The 20,391-nt window shown below is 35.9% G+C and overlaps 1 protein-coding gene across 2 annotated transcripts in view; it reads right to left on the reverse strand.

Annotated features, from left to right (window-relative positions):
• The window catches only part of ULK4 (unc-51 like kinase 4), a 730,095-nt gene that overhangs the window by 532,948 nt on the left and 176,756 nt on the right, over positions 1-20,391 (reverse strand). For both annotated transcript variants that reach the window (XM_074195881.1, XM_074195880.1), the window contains one exon: positions 14,957-15,040. In XM_074195881.1, coding sequence (XP_074051982.1) covers positions 14,957-15,040 — 84 coding nt within the window. The remainder of the gene's footprint in view (positions 1-14,956; positions 15,041-20,391) is intronic.

Below are 20,391 nucleotides of genomic sequence, written 5' to 3' on the forward strand. Positions count from 1 at the left end.
TGTCACACTAATTCAATTTACTGCCTTTGAGATCAGCTATCTTAGACCCTCTGGGATCTAAGTACATAAACATCAAGACTTGTCCTATTTTCTGGTTAATTAACTCTGTGGAAGGAGACACTGAGCTAAACTAATATTTAGCCCTTTAAAGGAAGGTACCATATTGTCATGTTATGGGAATCAAGGCCATGATAGTTGGGGAAGTGAAAAAAATGGATCTAAAAGATGTGATTAAAGTGTTTCCAATCTAGACTAAGTTCAAATCTATTAGCACCATGAACTCTTATGAGATGAATTATATCCATGAAAGAATTTGGTAATTTTTGAAATAAAAGAATAAAATTTAAAAAACCTTCCTGCTTTCAGTTAGTTTTTTAAAAAGATTTAAATGAGAAAAGTATTAATTTGGAAGAAGTCTGAATATACCTTCAATGGACAAGAAGCTTCCTTCAGAAAAGTAACATTCTGTCCTTTCCAGGGAGGTACATATTGACAATGAGGTTGACACTCGCATTGCCAGAGCTAGCTGAGTATTTGTGAGGCTCCAAAAGAAAGTGTGGGAGAGAAGAGGTTTTAGACTGACACCAAACTGAAGGTCTACAGAGCCACTCTGCTGATCTCATTGCTATATACATCTGTGAAACATGAACAGTCTACCAGTGCTGGGTAAGGAAACTGAATCGCTCCCATTTAAATTGTCTTAGCAATATTCTAAAGATCACCTGGCAGGAAAAGATACCAGACAAACAGCCTAGAATTCTAACATTACTACAGAGAGTGTAACTAAGATGGCTAGACATGTTGTCAGTATGCTGCACATATGCTTTCCATAAAAAAACTATTTTATGGAGAACTCATACGGGGCAAGTGTTCACAAGAGGATCAGAAGCGCAATACTGAGACACCCTGAAGGTCTCATTGAAGAACTTTAGAATTGATTATACAGCATTGGAGACACTGGCACAGGACCACCCAGCATGGCATGCCCTCATCAGTGAGGGGGCTGTACCCTATGAGGAAGACAGAACTGAAGCAGCTCAAGGGAAATGTGACATAATGTAAGTTTAGAGTACCCATCCCGTGGTGTTCACATGGACTATTTGTGCCCAACCTGTGGAAGAGCATCCGAGCTTATATTGATCTGATCAGCCACAGTTGGACACACTATCACTTGTCTCAAACATAGACATGTCATTTTGGTCTTCTTTGATAATGAAGGACAAGAACCAACCAACCATAACTTAAAAGAGATTATATGTCACTAACACATGGGAGAGTCATGCCTTGAATATACCCTTAAATACTTTAATTATATTGAAACCTGTATAGAATAAGAATGAACTCAGAAATATAAAAAATGAACATTATAAACTATGGGAATAGGTGCTTTTATAATGCATAAAGTTTGAAAATTAAGACTTCCATTTAAAATTTTAATTGACCTCATTTGCAAATCTGTTATTATTGATTTATAAGTTTTATTCTCAATATCCTGGGTATGTCAAAACTATAAGTCTGCCAAAATGGAAATTATATCTTTTTTTTTTAGTTTTTTGCAAGGCAAATGGGGTTAAGTGGCTTGCCCAAGGCCACACAGCTAGGCAATTATTAAGTGTCTGAGACCGGATTTGAACCCAGGTACTCCTGACTCCAAGGCCGGTGCTTTATCCACTACGCCACCTAGCCGCCCTGAAATTATATCTTTGAAAATAAAATCAGCAGGGTTAGGATTTCAGGAGCAGTGGGGGGCGGGGGGGAGGAGATGCATAAAAGCAATTCGAAGGAAAAAAAAAGACCAGAAAAATTACCAAACTGATGAAATTCTAAACAGTCTATATGATAAACTGGGTAGTTTTCCAAGATAATCATTTATCTGGGTTCATCTGGAGATGCATGTGCCTGCAGAGGACACTGCCCACCTTTACAACTCTGCCCCTGTTTTCATTCTCTGAGCTATAGCTCTCTAGGACCATTAGGATAGCTCCTCAAGATAAAAATCCTTAATACATTCTAGTAAGTAATTTTATTTATCAAATAACATTGAGAAGCCAAAGTCAGTCGGTCAGACTGACTCTGATCCAGTAGGGACTCTACAGGAGCATGGGATTTTCAGTTCAGAATATTAAGAATTAACTTTGAACTCTTACAAGTTCATTAGTATGTAAAATTCTAAAGAAACAATTCAAGTCTTGGCTTTCACACATTTGTCCCTTATAGAGGTAGAAGAAAATTAAACAGCAAACAAATAAGCAAAAAAAAAAAAAACCAGCAATAGAGACCACCAAAAGCAGAAACATTTTCTTTTTTTCCCATTTTTTTATCCTCAAGAGTCTTTTTTTTTTTTAATGTTTTTGCAAGGCAAATGGGGTTAAGTGGCTTGCCCAAGGCCACACAGCTAGGTGACTATTAAGTGTCTGAGGCGGATTTGAACCCAGGTACTCCTGACTCCAAGGCCAGTGCTTTATCACTATGCCACCTAGCCGCCCCCTATCTTTTTTGCCTTTTTAAGATATCCAAAATTACCAGTCAGTTTCTGCTCCCTAAAAGACATCCCAATCCAACCCTTATACCTTAACTCCATTGGGAAAGAACAGGCTGGGAAGTATATAACTGAACAAAGGTAGCCTTAGACTCCCCACCACCCACCAAAAAAAGCAGCCTGACCCATGAGTAAATTATTCTTATTGTTCTGGTTGGGAAGATTATGCTGACCATAAAAATATAGGGGGAAAAAAGATGACAACTGTTCACAATGTAATATTATATTTAATTGACCTAATAAAGAAAATGTGATTATCTGTTCTAATGCAGATAGCAAGCAGCCTCTGGAACATTTAATAGACAGCATCAACCCCTCTCAAAATAGGTTGCATAACCAGTGCAATTTTAAGTTTCAAAATTCAAGTACTCGCCCCAGTTTTTAAAAAGACAGGAGGTACTTTACCCCTCAGTTCCCACAGAAAAATTAATAAAGATGTTCTCATGAAAGATGGAAATGGAGGTTGCCTCTTAAAGAATAGGGAATTTATCAAAACCCTAACCTAGGCTATAGTTTGAAGACAAGTATCAGAAGGAGCAGCTTATTTTTTGTAACCTCACATTTCAAAATTCACCCTATGCCAGGTGTCAGTTCAGCATCTGATAATTATACAGCCTATTATGCAAGCTATAAAAGAGATCTGGCTGATTAGATACAGTGGAATACATTAATCTGCTCGTCTAAACATGTGGTAATTCTCCATGGGCTCTTTTCAGAAGAAAATGTATGCAGCCTTCTGGGGCACCCAGGCCTTATAATTATGTTCTGTGAAAGGCTGTGATAGCCAGGTAAAAAGGCCTTAAAAAAAAAATCAAACTTGTTTTGTGTCCTGGTGTTCAGGGTAAAGAAAGCATTAGAGTTTACTGTAAAATACTTTTCAGACCCAATGGTCTATCTCATAGAAGTGTATCAGATGTATCAAGGTTTAGGTTTTTGTTTAGTTTTGTTTTAAAAGAATTTGAAGAATCAGAATTTTCTGACCAGCAGAGATTTTCCATTTGATCTCAGGGGTAGAATTGGGAATGATGAGCCAAAGTTGTAAAGGCAAATTTAAGTCAAAGTAAGGAAAACCTTCCCAACAATGATCAGCTCCCTTGCCAGAGTATAATGAATGGACTGCCCTTGCCTGGAAATAGGAGACATGATGGAAAGCATTCCTATTCAGGGTCCTCTTGAAGAGGGCCTTATCCAACCCCAGTCCCTCTACCATTCTACAGATGAGAAAAAGATGTTAAGAGAAAAAATTAGTGTCCAGGATGTCCCGGATAAATGGTGGTCAAGCTGAAGCAGAACTCAGGCCTACAAACCCTACAAAAATCCTTGTGGATAAGAACTAAATATTCTATAAACTCTGTGTCTCCTGGACCATCATACAACATACCTTATGTACCTAATAGGTACATAACAGATGTTGCTTATTGATTGTCTCTTAATTCCCTGAGAAGGAATGAACTGATATCTGAAAAATCAATAATTGAAAAAAAAATTACCCTGACTCTTTCCTTGGCATAATGCATAGAGAGCTAGCATCAGAGCCAAGAAGCCCCTGGTTTAGAAGATCTGCGTTCACATCTCTGATAGATATTGTCTCTGTGACTCTGGGCAAATTACTTAACTGATAGGTGTCCCAGAAAACTTCTTTAGACTATCAGTTGCAGAGTAGGTATGGATCTAGATTGGTTGATGGCATTCCCTCCTTGGGGGTTGCCTCCTGGCTATGCTTCTAACCCTATGGACTATGCCAAGGTGACTCATTGCCTTCTCACCTTGCAATATATCTCAGCCATGTTGGCCTCCCACCCCCAATGGTGAGTTCCTTTCAAGGCCTCCATTTGGGGAAGAAACCCAGACACGCTTCATTGACCCAGGACAGCCCAGCCCAGTGTGCCCTCCCAGTGTGCCCTCTCAGAAAGGACACTGAGCTCTACAAGAAAGGAAGAATGGAAGCAGCTCAAAGGAAACATGGAATGCACAGGTTTGGGATAAATGTCCCATGTGTTCACATGGACTATTAGTGTCTGATCAGGGGTAGAGCATTTTGAGCTCATGTTGGTCTGATCAGTCAAAGTTACTCAGATTGTGACATGTCTCTAACATAGTGTAGTCATTTTGGTCTTCTTCAATAATGGAGGACAAGAACCCACCACCCATACTTCTAAAGCTAAGGAATCTGCTACCATGCCCCACTCACTCCCTTTCTCACAAAGTCCCTCAGCCCCTCTCTGCTTTCTAGCTCCTTTTTATATAATCTTCCCTCCTTAGAATGGAAGCTCCTGGAGGGTAGGGATTGTCTTTCTTTTTGCTTTTATATGATAAACCACGGTTTAGCATGGTACATTTAATAAATGTTGTTATCTACCCTCTTTTCATGTATGTAAAACAGAATTAAAATATCTGGCACAAGTACTTTCATCAAAGTTAATGAGATTTTTGTGAATAAGGTCCCCTCAATTGCTAGAGAATCCATGCTATTCACATATGTTAATGAAACAAAAAGCCTAGGGAAAAGTCTTTTAAAATCTTCAATATTATTTAATTCAAGTCAAAAACATTAAGCCCTATTATATACAAGATACTGTGTTAGGAAAAAAATAAAGGCAAAGTCCCTGCCTTGAAAAGTTTCCATTAGAGATTGGGGGATTTAGGAGGCAAAATATACGACACAGAGAAATTAAAAAAATGTAAAAGAGGAAAAGGGAGGCCTTAACAGCTAAGAGGATCACGAAAGCCTTCTAGTAGAAGCTGGCCCTTTAGGTGAGGTTTGAGAGAAAGGAGGGATGCTAGTAGTGGAGGTGAGGAGGGGGCATTCCACCAAAGAGCAGACCAGGTGGGAAATGTAGCATGAGTAAGGAACAGACAGGAAGGCGACTGACTGGACCAAAGAACATCTGAAATAGCCTGGAAGGGGATGCTCTGACCAGCTTGTAAAATGGTTTAAATGCCAGACAGGAGGGCTTGTATTTAATCCAAAGCATTTGATGGACCTGGGAAGTGACATGCTCACTGCAGATGGATTAGACTTTCTTCTTGCTGAGTGTGGATGATATAAAACAAGGCGAAGACATAGTCCCTGTCCTCGAGGAGCTTCCATTCTAATGAGGCCAAAAATAGGACAATTCCCATGAACACTGGACAATACAAGATGGATACAAATATCCATTAATCTAAGAGGGAAGGCACTAGCTGTGAGGTGAATCTTCCATGCTTACACTGATTGGTTTTAAAAAATATATCAAAGTTTAAACTACATTATTTAAAGGAATGTACCATATAAATAAAAATATGATTTTACAGTCTGCCAGATATATCATCCCCATCAGAATGTCTACTATGGTAGATACAATCCTGCATTCCAATAGGTGGCTGAAAAATCAGCCAGGTACCAAGAGGAGAGGGAGGGGGGAAGGTACTAACATCAAGGAAAGCAGCTTCCATGTCTGAAGAAGGATAGATAGGAACAAAGTAAGTGGATGCCTGTGAGGTTAGAATTCTTCTGAACTCCATATACCCAAACTCTGGTATCATCCCCTCTTTCAAGGCCTGAAATGATGCCATTTAACAATGAAAGGGTTTGTCTTTCTCTAGGCTAGGTCTAGTCCCCTTGCTCTTAAAAATTTGTTTCAGGGCTTCTACTGGCATTTACAGAAAGAAGAGGCTGTTAGAATAATCCTTACAGATCTTTCCTATTGTTTCTTTCCCTCTTTTCACTTTCATCTTTAAAAATTCTGGAGACAGGGCAGCTAGCTGGTGCAGTGGATGAATAGAGCACCGGCCCTGAAGTCAGGAGTTCAAATCCGACCTCAGATACTTAATAATTACCTAGCTGTGTGGCCTTGGGAAAACCACTTAACTCCATTGCCTTGCAAAAAAAATCCAAAAACCTAAAAAAAAAACAAAACCTGTAGATGAAAGGCAGACAAACAAGAGCTGAATCTACCCTTGCCAACGACATGATGGTTTACTTAAACAATTAACAAACTGTCAAAAATTTCAATAACATAGCAAGATACAAAATAAGCCCACAAAATCAATATCATTTTTATATAACAAAAATAAATTACAGGAAGAAATAATGGAAGCTGAAGTATTATAGAAAATTACCAGAAACTGAATAAAATGCTCTTAATAAAGAAATAATAACAAATAATAATTGGTAATGGCTAACATTTATATAGTGTCTACTATGTACCAGTCATTATGCTAAGCATTTTATAAATATTATTTGATTTGATTTTCACAACAATCCTGGGAGAGAGGTACTTTTATTATCCTCATTATATCGATGAAGAAAGTGAGACAAGCATGGGTAAATGACCTAACCCAGAATCACATAGCTATTGAGTGTGAAATCAGATTTGAACTCAGGTCTTTCTGACTTTAAACCCAGCTCTCTTTCAACTTAACTGCCCAATTAGATAACTGAATGACTTCAAAACAGGAGGAATATTCAATACTTATGCCTGGCTATGCCAATATAATATAAATGATACTATATTATAACTACACAAATCAAATTACAAAGAGGATACTTTATAGAACTAGATGAAAACTATCTTTGCATGCAATTGGGAAATAAAAGGAAAAAATCTTTTTAAAAATAAAAAATAAAATACATGGGACCATTTACCTTAAGATACCACCAATAGGAGTCTATACCAAGGAATTGACAGATAAAAACAAAGATCGCATACACACCAAAATATAGGTGTTACAAAAAACTTGACACAGACTAAATCACCACCAACAAGGGAATGACAAAACAAAATTAATTATATGAATGGGGTGAAATATTGCTGCACTGTTAGAAATTAATATGATAAAGACAAAAGTATATGAAACTGCTGCAAATGGAGAAAGCAGAAGGTAAACAACATACACAAGGACAAAATCCGTGAATTGAAAAAATAATAACCAAATAATTAAAACCCAAAGATGAGACTGTACCTCCTTCCTTTCTTTGCATATATGGTTATAAAATACTGTGTACAATGGTTGATGTGTTGGTTATGTTTGTGTAACTTTTCCTATTCATTTTTATTCTTTTTTAAAAGGGATAGAAAGGGGCGGTTAGGTGGCGTAGTGGATAAAGCACCGGCCTTGGAGTCAGGAGTACCTGGGTTCAAATCCAGTCTCAGACACTTAATAATTACCTAGCTGTGTGGCCTTGGGCAAGCCACTTAACCCCATCTGCCTTGCAAAAAAAAACCTTAAAAAAAAGGGATAGAAATCTTATTAGTTATTTGACCTTTGACAAGTTACTTAACTTCTCTTGGTATCAATTTACTCATCAACTAAATGGAACTAATAATAGCATCTACCTCACAGGGTTACCATGAAAACAAAATGCTATAAGAAATATAAAATACATATATACAGTACTATATAAATGATAACTACTATTAACAATTATTATAGTGAAGACTGTTTAATTAGGTTGGTCTTCAGAAACAGGCACAGTCTAGTGCTTCCATATTCACATTATTCAATGTTTAAATGGAATTGAAAGGCTTAATTATATAATTCCACTTTTTTGCTCATATTCCAACTAGGGCAAGCAAAGTTTCCCAATTTACATTAATAAAATTATTTTAAAGAATTTCATAATCCAAATGTTTTAAGGTTTAGGAAACGATTTTGTACAGGTTTGATTAACCTTTAAATTAAATGTCATCACAAGTAGTCCTCTAAAAAGATAGGATGTCTATGGATTTTCCCTGAATAGTCTTCAAATGTTTAAGAAAACTGGGAATAAAAAGATGACTCTAAATAAGGGTACATAGATTTAATGTAAAAAGTAAATTTAAAAGAATTACTTAATCTACATTAGAGGGATGTGGGCTCTAAGAGGATAAAGACATATTCAAGGAGCTTGATAGAGAACAGTCAGATTAAAAGGAAGGATATGTAAAAGGAAGAAACCCATGAACAATAAGTTTTTTCCCTAGGTTCAGCAGCCCAAGTCTATCTAGCAGACTCTTTTCCCCTTCTCCTTAGACATTTCTATAATAAGCCTTTGAGCAAATAGCTAACCTGCTTAGGCAGACAACAAAAGTGGAGAGCCAGAAATAATCCAGAAAGTCAAACAGAACAATAATCAGAACAAAGGGGTAAAAAAAAAACAAACTGTTAATCTTGTGAATGATAAAACTATGAGAATGCTTTTACTAAGTTAGGAAGGAAAAAAAAAAGAACAAATATATCCCTGAATGACAAGATGTACAACAACAAAGAGTACTGATATGGGGATATACAGCACATACTTTGCAACTTAACTTTCATTTTAACTTAAAAAACTTTAACTTAACTTAAAAAAAATAAGAAAGTTTAAATGAATTGGGCCTCTCTCACTTTTCTTTATTAAAACACTGGGGGAAAAAACGGTGTTGATCTCTCCTAAAAGGACCAATACTACAGATGTTACCTGACCATCACAGAATTGTGTCCTTCCATGATCCAAACTGTCTAAATGCAATTTAAGAACACAGAGGATTTTTGGTTTGCCATGAGGTGTTTCGGTCAAACTCCCATGTCTTTGTCTGATGAACTGCTATACCTCCCCTATCTTGTATTTGTGAAGTTGTTTGCTTTTAGTTTTTTGGTTCTGGTTCTTCCTAACTCAGGGGTAGGTCTGTTTTTTTTAGTTTTGGGGGGTTTTTTTGGGGGGGGGGGGGCAAGGCAATGGGGTTAAGTGGCTTGCCCAAGGCCACACAGCTAGGTAATTATTAAGTGTCTGAGGCCGGATTTGAACTCAGGTACTCCTGACTCCAGACCCGGTGCTCTATCCACTGTGCCACTACCCATTCAGGTGTAGGTCTTTACATTCGACTCTGTTAAATTTAATCTCATTAAATTCAGTCCAATGTTTTAATCTTTGGAGATGGTTTTGGAGCTTGTCAAGAGTATGAATGGACTTGCTACCTCTTTCAGTTTTGTTTCAACTACAAATTTCATAACAGTTTCATCCAAGTCTTTTTCCAAGTTATTGCTACAACCATTCTATTCCAAAGATATGTTTGGCTTTTAAAAATTCTTCAGAAACTTGTCTCTTCCTAGCCATCCAGCTTTCTTCTACCTTATGTTCCTCCAAATATGCTGCAGGTTGGCAATTCTGACCTCCTGTCTGTCCATCTCCTGACTGAGCATTTTGTCTGCTGTATCCCATGTCTTCTTTGCCATTTCTCCGGCTTTCTTCATGTGTCAACTTAAGGGCAACCTTGGACAAGAAGCCTTTCTTGTTCAAGTTCAATGTAAGTATTTTAAACATCTTTTCCAGGTTTATTTTTAAAGAACAAAACTTAAGGGATAATAGATATCACTCTTAGTGAGGCCCCACCAGACGGGAGCCCTAAGGGGCTGTGGAAAATGACCCTGTGACTCTTTGGGAGAAGCCATGGCAGTCCAACATTCTGGGGCAATCAGTTCTCCTCAAAAGAGGAGAGCAAATAAAAACTTACAATCGCTACACTATTTAATTCTTATTTACAGAATACCAAAGGAATAGATGGAAGGCTGGAGACCCTGTCCTTAAATGGTAATGATCTAGATATTGTAAAAAATCATTCAAATGCTAGAAAAAGCCAGGGTATCACTGGGAAAAAACTGGGAATAAAAAAAATGACTCTAAATAAGGATACATAGATTTAATGTAAAAAGTAAATATAAAAGAATCACAATCCACATTAGAGGGATTGAGGAACTTGATAGAGAAGTCAAATTAAAAGTCTGGTGTGGTCAATGTAGGGAGAGGCTTCATTAAAAAAAAAGGTGTGTTTTTTAAAAAGAAGCTATATTTATACATTACACTCCAAATATGGCTATGACTCAAAGAAACAGTGCAAAGAAGAACTATGCCCAAAAAATCACATAACTAATCTCTTAAAATGGAAAAAAAAAACTGGGATTGAAAATGGAGAGTACCATAGCTCAGATTAAATGTGTCCTAATAACAGACTTTTTGGTGTTAACAGACAGCAACATTGTGTGATGATCAACTATGATAGACTTGCTTATCTCATCAGTACAATAATCAAAGACAATTCTAAAGGACTTATGATGGAAAATACAATACACATCCAGAGAAGGAGGTATGGAATCTGAATGTAGACCAAAGGTTACTATTTTCAATTTTTAAAATTTGTATAATGTTTTATTGTTTTTTCTTCTCATTTTTCCTTTTATTCTGATTCTTCTTTGACAACATGATTAATATGAAATGTGGAAATATGTTTAACATAGTCATACTTGTATAACCTTTATTAGATTGCTCTCTGTCAAGGGGAGAAGGGGAAGGAAAGGAGGGAGGGAGGGAAAAAAATGTGAAATTCAAAGCCTTACAAAAAATAACTGTTGAAAACTATCTTTGCATGTAGTTGGAAAAATAAATATTTGTTTAATCTGTTAAAGAGAAGTAGCTACTAATTGTTATGTTGCCTATACAGAAATGTTTAAAGTTACAATAAGATATTTATGGATATCAGGAGGCTACAAATAAAAACCCAGATCCCTCTAAAATGTCACATTTTGAATTAAAATCATGTTAGATAATAAAGGTATAATATAAGTAGGATTAGGAGGAAAATATTGTTTGGATCATATCATCATTTTTGATATAGTCCACAAGAATCCATCTACTCATTTGTTTCTGTACAAAGCATTCCTATAACACTGATTCACCTAATAACTTCATTGTAAAGGGTATAACAATGGAAAAGTTACTTCTGTTACTTCTTCCCCCAACCTAATAATCTGATTCTAATTGCTGACAATTTAATTCAACAAATGATGAGTAAGGGCCTATATGAGGTGGTAGGCAAAAGTAAAAATGGCAAACTTCTAGGTCAAAATAAGCTTGCATTTCCCCAGATTGGTGGGGGTGGTGAATAAAGAAGAAAGGAGATAATACGTACAATAAAGGATGACAGAGTAGAATCAATCAATCATTATTTATTAAGTAACTACTTTGTGTCAGTCAACGAGGAAATGGGAACATTTGTCCAGGAGGTTAAAAATATCAGTAAATACTATAACAATAGCCTAATCTTATTCCTTAGTAATATATTTCAAAGAACAGATGAAATTTTTTATAATAAAGTTCTAGAGTTTGTTATCTAACATGTTGGGGATGCTAGCTGTTAAAAAAATCAAGTAAACTAATGAATGGATAATAGTATTTCTTTCTTTTATTCTCTCTTATAACTGAAGTCTATTATATATATACTCAGTCTTAATTTTCCCAACTTGTAAAAAGCAGAGATAATTAATAATAACTGAGTAACAGCTCAATTCATTCAAGTGCCCTAATCTAATATGTCTCATCATTAGTACCACTTATCAGATTTTGACCTTATAAAGCGACAGAAAAATATTGGTTTCTAAAGATATTTGGCAACATGTTAAATAATGGGACCAGAGGGCAGCTATGTGGTACAGTGGATAGAATACTGGGCTTGGAATCAAGAAGACTGATCTTCATGAGATCAAATTTAAATTCAGATACTCAGTAGCAATGTGACCCTGGACAAGATAATTGAATCTGCCTCAGTTTCCTCATCTGTCAAATGAGGGGGAGAAAGAACTGGCAAACCACTCCAGTATCTCATACATGACTGAAATGATTGAACAACAACATAATGTAACTTTTCATTATAGAGTAGATTAGGTTACTATTCTGGAAAGAAATTTGAGTTTTGGGTAAACTTAATTTTGCAATGACATTTTCTATGCACTTGGGAAACAGATTCTTTCAAGGAATTCTGAAGTGAAATTTCTTGTAAAGTGAAAAATTATTTTTTAACATAAATTAATGGTACACACAATACCTGTTTTTAAATGTGAATTTTGACAAATAAGCGTTCTAAAAAAGAGGACATATTTGTAGGAGTGAGGCTTTTTCCCCCCTCTACACACAAAATAGAGAATTATAGAACATCAAAGTCTATTTAGTCTTTTTACTGTATAAGAATTCTCTCTACTGCATCATTATTTGATTCATAAATTCATACCATGGAGAGAAGTTTAAAAATTACTAAAGACAAGCAGTAATTTTAACATACTTTCATTTGTGACTGCCTTGCTTATCCTCCTAATGATACTGCCACCTTCCTTCTGAGAACATTTTCAATTTTCTTTAGATCTCCTATGCAGGTATTTCCATGCTGATTCACTCCAATAAATGGTGAGTTCTCAAAGATTTATGCTTAGCATTGGCTCTTCCCAGACACAATGTCTATGGTCCTGATGACTGTGGGAATCACCTCTGAATATGCAGACCTTTCTATAAGACTAGGTCAGTATTCACCTGTGCCTCAACAAATCTTTGTTTCTTCTTCACTTTTCCTTTGAGAGCCATCTTCCACTTTTTAATCTAATACTTCATTCTCCCTGATAGTCTAGTAGACATAGAGATACTTAAGGAGCCCTTCATCTACCCAGATAGTCTTAAAAGACCTTGTAGCCTTCTCTCCTAGCAAACCCCTGTGGGGAAATGCTGTTGGCTGTCTTCAACTTTACAGGGTTTCACCTTCTATTTCAACCTGGTTAACATCTCACCTCATTAGCACCTTGACATACATATTCAACTTTATTTTCCTTGTCTTTCTAACTTTCTTCTTTCTCTCAATTCTCTTAAATGTTCCCATTCTACAGTCAAGTTCTTCTGCTTACATTATTTCTTTTAATACCACTCCAGTTATCTCATTTTTTCCCCTCCCCAAAATTTAATCTATGGTTTTTTTTCACAATCCTAAAATACTCCAAATCTACATTTGTATAAGTCTTTCTCCATATCAAGCCCTTCCTGGTCTTAATCACTGTAGGATGGCTTACTTAATTTTATTTAAGCAGTATTTAATTTAAATAGTTATTTAAATAGCAATATAAAACTTATAAATGAGATCAGTCTGGGGACCATCCCAGGGCCAATTCATTGGAAAGCATACTGAATTTTGGGTCATAGAAAATGGGTTTGGATACACTGGTTCAAATTTACAACCCTATGTGACTTTGAGTAAGTCACCTCCTCAGGGGATCAGGGAAGATAACCACAAAGATCCTCAACAGTTCTAAATCCTATAACCTCTGACTACAAAAGTCAGCAAAAAAAAACAAAACTCCTTCAACTGCGACGTAATAGAAGCTTTTTTACAGTCAGTTATATATGGTTATAATCAGTTTATACCATCAGTTTTCACAATAAAATAAAAATAAATATAGCTCCTACAAACTAGAATATATAGTAACACCAAACTATTATGCTCTTTCGCCCATTTCCTCAGGAAAACACTGTAGAAAATGAGCGACAGCTCCAACGTAAGTCATTAGTAGACAGTCTTTGGCTAACATGAAGTTAATTTTGAAAAGGCTTTTTTTTTTTTTTTTTTTTTTTTGCTTTATGTGCCTGAGCTGATGGCAGGGAATTCCAGACTTTTCTTACTCAGTTTTAACATACTATCTGAACCTGCCATTGCTTTTTAAAGTGTTATTTATTTACTTTGACTGCTCACTCACATCTCAGAATGACATCTTATTCCTTCATTACAACTGGTAGAAAAGAGCCTAAGAGCATATAAACTATATGTATTTACATGATCACTGTGGGGAAAATAAGAGGAAAGTGGTTTAGGGAGGGGGCACTCTTGGTACCTAGAAAATTATTTCATTTAACTAGTCCAGCAAGAAGTAAGGAGCTCAAAAGGAAGATGTTTATCTTGATATTTTTCTTTCATTCTGTAGGAAATGTTTTTTGCCTTTGGCATTGCCTTGGGTGAAGTAATGTCAAGTGGTCTCCCACCAACAGCTAATGCCAACCTTTGAGTTTGCTCTGCTTTTGGCCTTTGTTGTTGCTGTTGTCTTTCTGAGGGGGAATCAGAGTTTGGGGTTGGTGGGCTTAGTGGTTTTCAACCTGCCAACGAGATAAGAAAAGTAGAAGGAAAGTGCATAGAAAAAACAAAACTGTGTGCCAAACAATAACATAAACAAATATTAAAAGTGACGGATCGGCTGGAATAGAACAGTCTCAGATTTACCCTTTCTGGGCCTGACAAGAGCTGTGAGTCATGTGTTTGTCCCTCTGTGGAAGCTGAGCACAAAGTAAACCTAAGTTAGTGAACTAGCTGTCTCATAAAGGATCAAAAGAAATGGATGGAAGAGGCTCCTAAAGGCTGATTAATCCAACTGATTTTTTATTTAGTAGCAACTTCTGAAAATCAAGTCATTTCTCCACACTGAGTGATGGAGAAAGCCAGTTTCTTCTGCTGTTTTCTGCTCCTGTGTAGGTCAGGGTCCTGTCAGGATTATTTAAATTCAGGAGCAATCCTGGGTTGACAAGATCCTGCAGAGCTGCAGGCTACAATCCGCATCCAGTGCCCTAAGGCTTATTACATTGGAGACCATCTATGGAGGACAAGAAAAGAGCCTTACCCCTTCCCGAAGGCATCTCATTAGCACAGTGTAAGCAGCCAAGGGAACCACCCAGAATTCTCGAGGGTGCTCTTTTTTTTCTTCCTGAAATGAAGTGGAAGGAAAGGCAATGAAGCTAACAACACAATTGATATTAACCCTTTCAAGAAAAATTTAAGAGTATCAAACTCCTAAAACATCTAAAACATTAAAAAAAAATTCCAGAAAACCACTATCCATCTGCCTGAACCCTAGAACCAGATAGTACTCAGAAGCACTTGGTTGTTCACAATTTTTCTTCAAATAATATTGCTGTTATTATATACAACGTTCTTTGGCTCTGCTTCTTTAATTCTTCATACAAGCCTTTCCATTTTTTTTATATCAATCAGCTCATTTCTTACAGCATGGTAGCATTCCATCATGCCTATAGACCACAACTTCTCTGACCATTCCCCAATTGATGGGCAACCTCTCAATTTCCAGTTTCTTGTCATCACAAAGACTGCTGCTATAAATATTTTAGAACATATAGGTTCTTTTCCTTTTTTTCTCTGATCACTTAAAAACACTTAAAAAACATACATACAAACTTTGTTGGAACTAAAGATTCAGTCTATCTTTCAAGTCTTATTCTATATTACTCCCTTTCAAGAAGCTGATACAGGGGAAAGATTAAAAGAATTGTGAATGTAGAAAGTGGGTGGAGATGTAAATTGTCTACCACCTACTCTTGAGATATAAATTGACTAGAAGTAGAGAATTATAATTGTAACAGAAACAATTTGTAATCTCAGATTGGGTGAAGATCACCATTACCATTGATTCATTAATGTAAAATTTGTATCCTGATCTCTTTAGGCTTTACCCTCTACCTAATTCTGGGTCTAGATAGGGGAAGGGATGAGAGACAAGACATAAAAACCTGGGTTGGACTAGAGCTCAGGGCTGCCAGTCTTCTCTGACCATGACCCAGCTAATGCTGCTTAGCTGTTCTTTCCTCTCTGTCTGTTTCTTGTCTCTCTGTCTCTCTGTCTCTCTACCTTTTTAATATTTTTTTGTTTTATTTCCATCCTTACTTTCCCAAGTCTGAATTCTTCCCAAATTCCTCATAGGCAGAACTAAACTCAAGTAGCCAGCAGCTACAAAGCTGTCTTCCAACTAAACAGGTCTTCTTCCCCAAATTCATTTCATCTCCCCACAACACTGTGTCTTTTCATTGGCTTCCCCTGTGCCTAGAATGCACTATCTTCTCACTTCTTCCTAGAAGCCCAAGCTTCCTTGAAGACTCAACTTAGTCCCACCTTCTAAAAGAAGTTTATTAGATTTTGTGTATAAGTGTTATATCTCTCCAATGGAATATCAGTTCCCTGAGAACAGGAACAATTTTTGTTTTTATCTTTATATTCTTGGATCCAGCACAGGACCTTGCAAGTCTAATCAGCTGAACTGCTGATTAGAAGGGTCAACCCCCCCCCCCAATTTTGACAGTGGGAGATTGAATAATGCTTTGGTTTAAAGGGAAAGATTTCCCAAATTTAATCACAAACATACTTGTCTCTTCTTGAGCCAGGTAAATTTTGTTCCTAAGAAAAACATTTTTTTCAGAAGGTCAAACTAATAGCTTGAAGTTCATTACTTTGGTCAGGTGTGTATTTTACTTAACTGAAAATAGGAAGGCAGTCCTTAAAACGATGCTCCTATTTACCACTAAATTAATTAATTAACTACTATTTATGAAGTATTTACTATGTTCTAAGGGCTGGATTTTAAAATAGCAAAACAAAATAAACCAAAAACAATCCTGATTAACCCAAAGGTTACATTCCAAGGGGGAAACAACATGTTCTCATATGAGGTTGCACAGAATAGAAAGAGTTTAAATACAAGAGAAATTCAAGTTAATTAAGGTCCAAGGTAGTGAGATGGGATCAGAAAAGTTTCTGTCAAATAAGCATTAAGTGTTGCCACTTATCCACCTGTGATGAATCACTGTTTGACCCCAAAATAGGTATAAAAAGAAAAATAAAGATTTATTAAAAGAAATTATAAGTCAAAAGAAAGTAACAGAAAAGTTAATAAGAGATTAAAGAAAAAACCAGTAGATTGCTAATTAATATTGGCAGGCCAGCTGCCAGACTCAGCAGAAATCTGAAAAAAAAGGAAGCTAGAGCCCCTCCCAAAATCTCCTTAAATTCCTCCTCAGGGTCCATGGGAAGAGGTGGTGACCTGGGAGTTGCCCAAGTCCCAGGCCTTGAAGAGTTTGCCTTTGGGGAAGGGGTCAAAGAGTCTCAGATTCCTGGATGGTTGATCTCAGATATCTGGGCCGGCAACCTAGTTGCCCCTTACCAAAAGAGAAGGTGGCGAAGGTTAGACTGAAAGTCAGGATGGAGTATTTTAACAGAGGGATAAAGGAAGGAAGAGTTTTTTCTTTTTTTTTAACAATACAAAAGATTTTCAGAATTTGTTTCCAGTGGATTTCAATATTTCCCATGCCCATGGTTCTCAGCATCATAAGGAGAACAGTTATCCCAGGTTATTTCTAAGCCCCCCGCCCCTTTAGGACCCCCTTCCTGAGTCCATGTCTTGGTTGCTTATCTCCTTTTAACTTTGAGGTATACTTCTAATCCAAACTACCACAAAATGGCTTTACAATTTGTTGTTTTATGTAATATGAGTACTTCATTATATTTTAATCTTTGTAACTGAATCATTGTCCTGGCCAAGTTAGGTGAGGCTAGAATAACATTATTCTCCTCTAGGCATGCCTAACCCAGCTACATACACTAGCCTTCTAGCAAATCTTCCTGTTAAATATAATTCTTCATCTCCTCCCCCCTGTCTTTTCACTTCAAAAACAGTAATTTAATGTGTAATAAATTCAAAATCAAATTCTGGGAGGACTCCCTATTTGACTAGAACTGCTGAGAAAATTAGAAAGTAACTGGGCAGAAATTAGACTTAGATGAGCAAAATATACAATTTATCATAAAATAATAATTTATAAAGTAAGATTATAGGATAATTTATAGTGTTAAATTAAAGGATAGTGGAAAGGAAAAGAATTCTTAATCAAACAAGAAATAACATTGATAATAAAAGACAATGTATTTCAATTATGTAGTTTTTACATGAAAAAAATCAATGCAAATAGAATAAAAAGCAACTATCAGGAGGGAAAATATCTATATCAAATACCACTGATAGAAGTCCGATACCTAAGACATATATATCCCAATAACTGACAAATACATAAGACAAAGAACCATTTCAAAATAGACAAAGCATAAGAGGTTTTATTTTATTTTTATTACTATTCTTTGTTTTTACTATTTCAAACTATATCAATCCTTTCCCCCTCCCAATAAAGCCATCTCCTATAATAAAGAAGATGAAAGATTTTAAAAAGTAATTTATCAAAACCAACCAATTTAGCAATAATATCTGACAATATGTGGTATTCCACACACACAATCAGAAGGGAGGAATTTAGGGAGGAATTTTCTTAATTCTTTTCTGAAGACAAGACTGGACATTATAATTACACAGTATCTAGATTCTCCTCTGTCAGTCACAATCCAATCATATTTTGGTTGTTTTGGCTAATTTATCTCTTTTTTGTTCCAAAGGAACTTTGAGTTGAAAGGAAGAAGGGAGGTTATAGCCAAAAATTTATGGAGTGGCAAAAGTCATCAATATAGTATGTTTAAAAAATTTTTATTTTCACAAGAAGATGTTGCCATACCACAAAACTTTCTCAATATCATAGTCATCGAGCCTCAAAACATTTTCATCAGATATTGGGATATTCCTCAGAAGTACCTGAGATATATGGGACTGTTTATTCTCCTACACTGGATGAATATGCTACTGAATTTCCTAGTCAGGCTTTTATAAATTTTTTGAGTCTTGTTTTTTCTGGAATATTTTAATGTTAGCATACTTGTCTCTTAACAAATTTCTTCTAATTAACTACAAGCAAAAATTCCAATCTCTTTTAATTAATTACATACAAAAACTAGATAAAATGAATATAATACCTCAAGGTTACAAGAACAGCAAAAATGACCAGACACATTCCAATAATGTTTATAAAAAAAAAGTAAATGGGTTCTTTGATTGACATTTCAAGAAATTCTGATCATTTTGCTATTAAAAAGAGGTCTTTCCAAAGTAACCACATTTCCTTGTTTGATAGAATCTTTATACTTGTTGATCAGGGGACTGAAAGAGATGTAGTATGTCTGAATTCAACAAGATATAACTATATTTTACCCTGGGACAGATCAAAATTAGAAAGGAGTTCTGAGAGGAACGACTAATGCTAAACTCACCTAAAGCATAAATCAGTTCTGAAATGTTCTTTGAAAATGATCATTCAGCTTCCACTGGAGGACTTCCGTGATGTTTTGGGGGTAGTTCTAACTGGTACAGTCTTGTTCCTTATAGTGACCTGAACTCTATCTTCCTATAGCTTTTATTGATGTATTGATTTGACATCTAACATTTGAGGCCTAGAAGATTGGATCAATATGATATGTCCTTAAATATTTAAATACTATAATAATGCCTACTAACCAAAATTCTTCTCCTAACTAAATATTTATAATTCCTTTAACTATCATTATAAAATGTTTTCAAGTGTCTTGGCTGCTTATCTATATTATATGCTTTAATATTTAATGTCTGTCCTAAAATGTGATACCTGGAATTAGCCCCTCCCCTCTTTTTTCTTTTGACATTTCATTAACTTTTTTGACACCTGTGACACAACATTGAGTCACTTTAGTCCACACTCAGTTCCTTTTGTCATGAGACCTTGTCTTCACCTTTCTGTATTTCTGTGCTTTTTTTATATAGAAGTATACTTCAGAATCTCAAGATTCTTTTAGATACCAATTCTGTCATCCAAAAATTTGAAGGACCTGCCACATATATCTTCATTAACATCATTGATAACAATATTGAGCAAACCAGGGCCAAGGACAAAACCTAGTCACACACTATTAAAGATATCCTTTCAGGCTTATAACTACCATTGATCAGGGCTCTTTGGGTGTAGTCACTCAATCAATTCTGAGTCTGTAACAGAGTCATTTTCATACCTGTTAGAAAGTGAGAAGGAAAAGGGTCCATAATTGCCATCTTGCCCATCATATAATGGCACCATTTTGAACTGATTGTTTACAAGAAGTAAACACTATTACAGAAGAAGCAGGTTCTCTTCTTCATACTAGTTTCTCAACCTTTCTCTAAGGACACCCAATGGCTTTCAACTCACAGTTGATAAATTTTAGATAGTTTGCTTTCCTGCCTTGTTGGATCTCACTTGCTAATTGTTGGAGGCCTGTCCTCAATTTAAACTACATCATCATGTGATTTGCAAATTCCCTTATACTGTATTGTTTTTGGTGTGTGCATTCTTTATCTCTCTCTGGCTTCCTAACTCACTTACA

Source organism: Macrotis lagotis, chromosome 7, assembly GCF_037893015.1.
Source record: "Macrotis lagotis isolate mMagLag1 chromosome 7, bilby.v1.9.chrom.fasta, whole genome shotgun sequence".
NCBI classification, from domain to species: domain Eukaryota; kingdom Metazoa; phylum Chordata; class Mammalia; order Peramelemorphia; family Peramelidae; genus Macrotis; species Macrotis lagotis.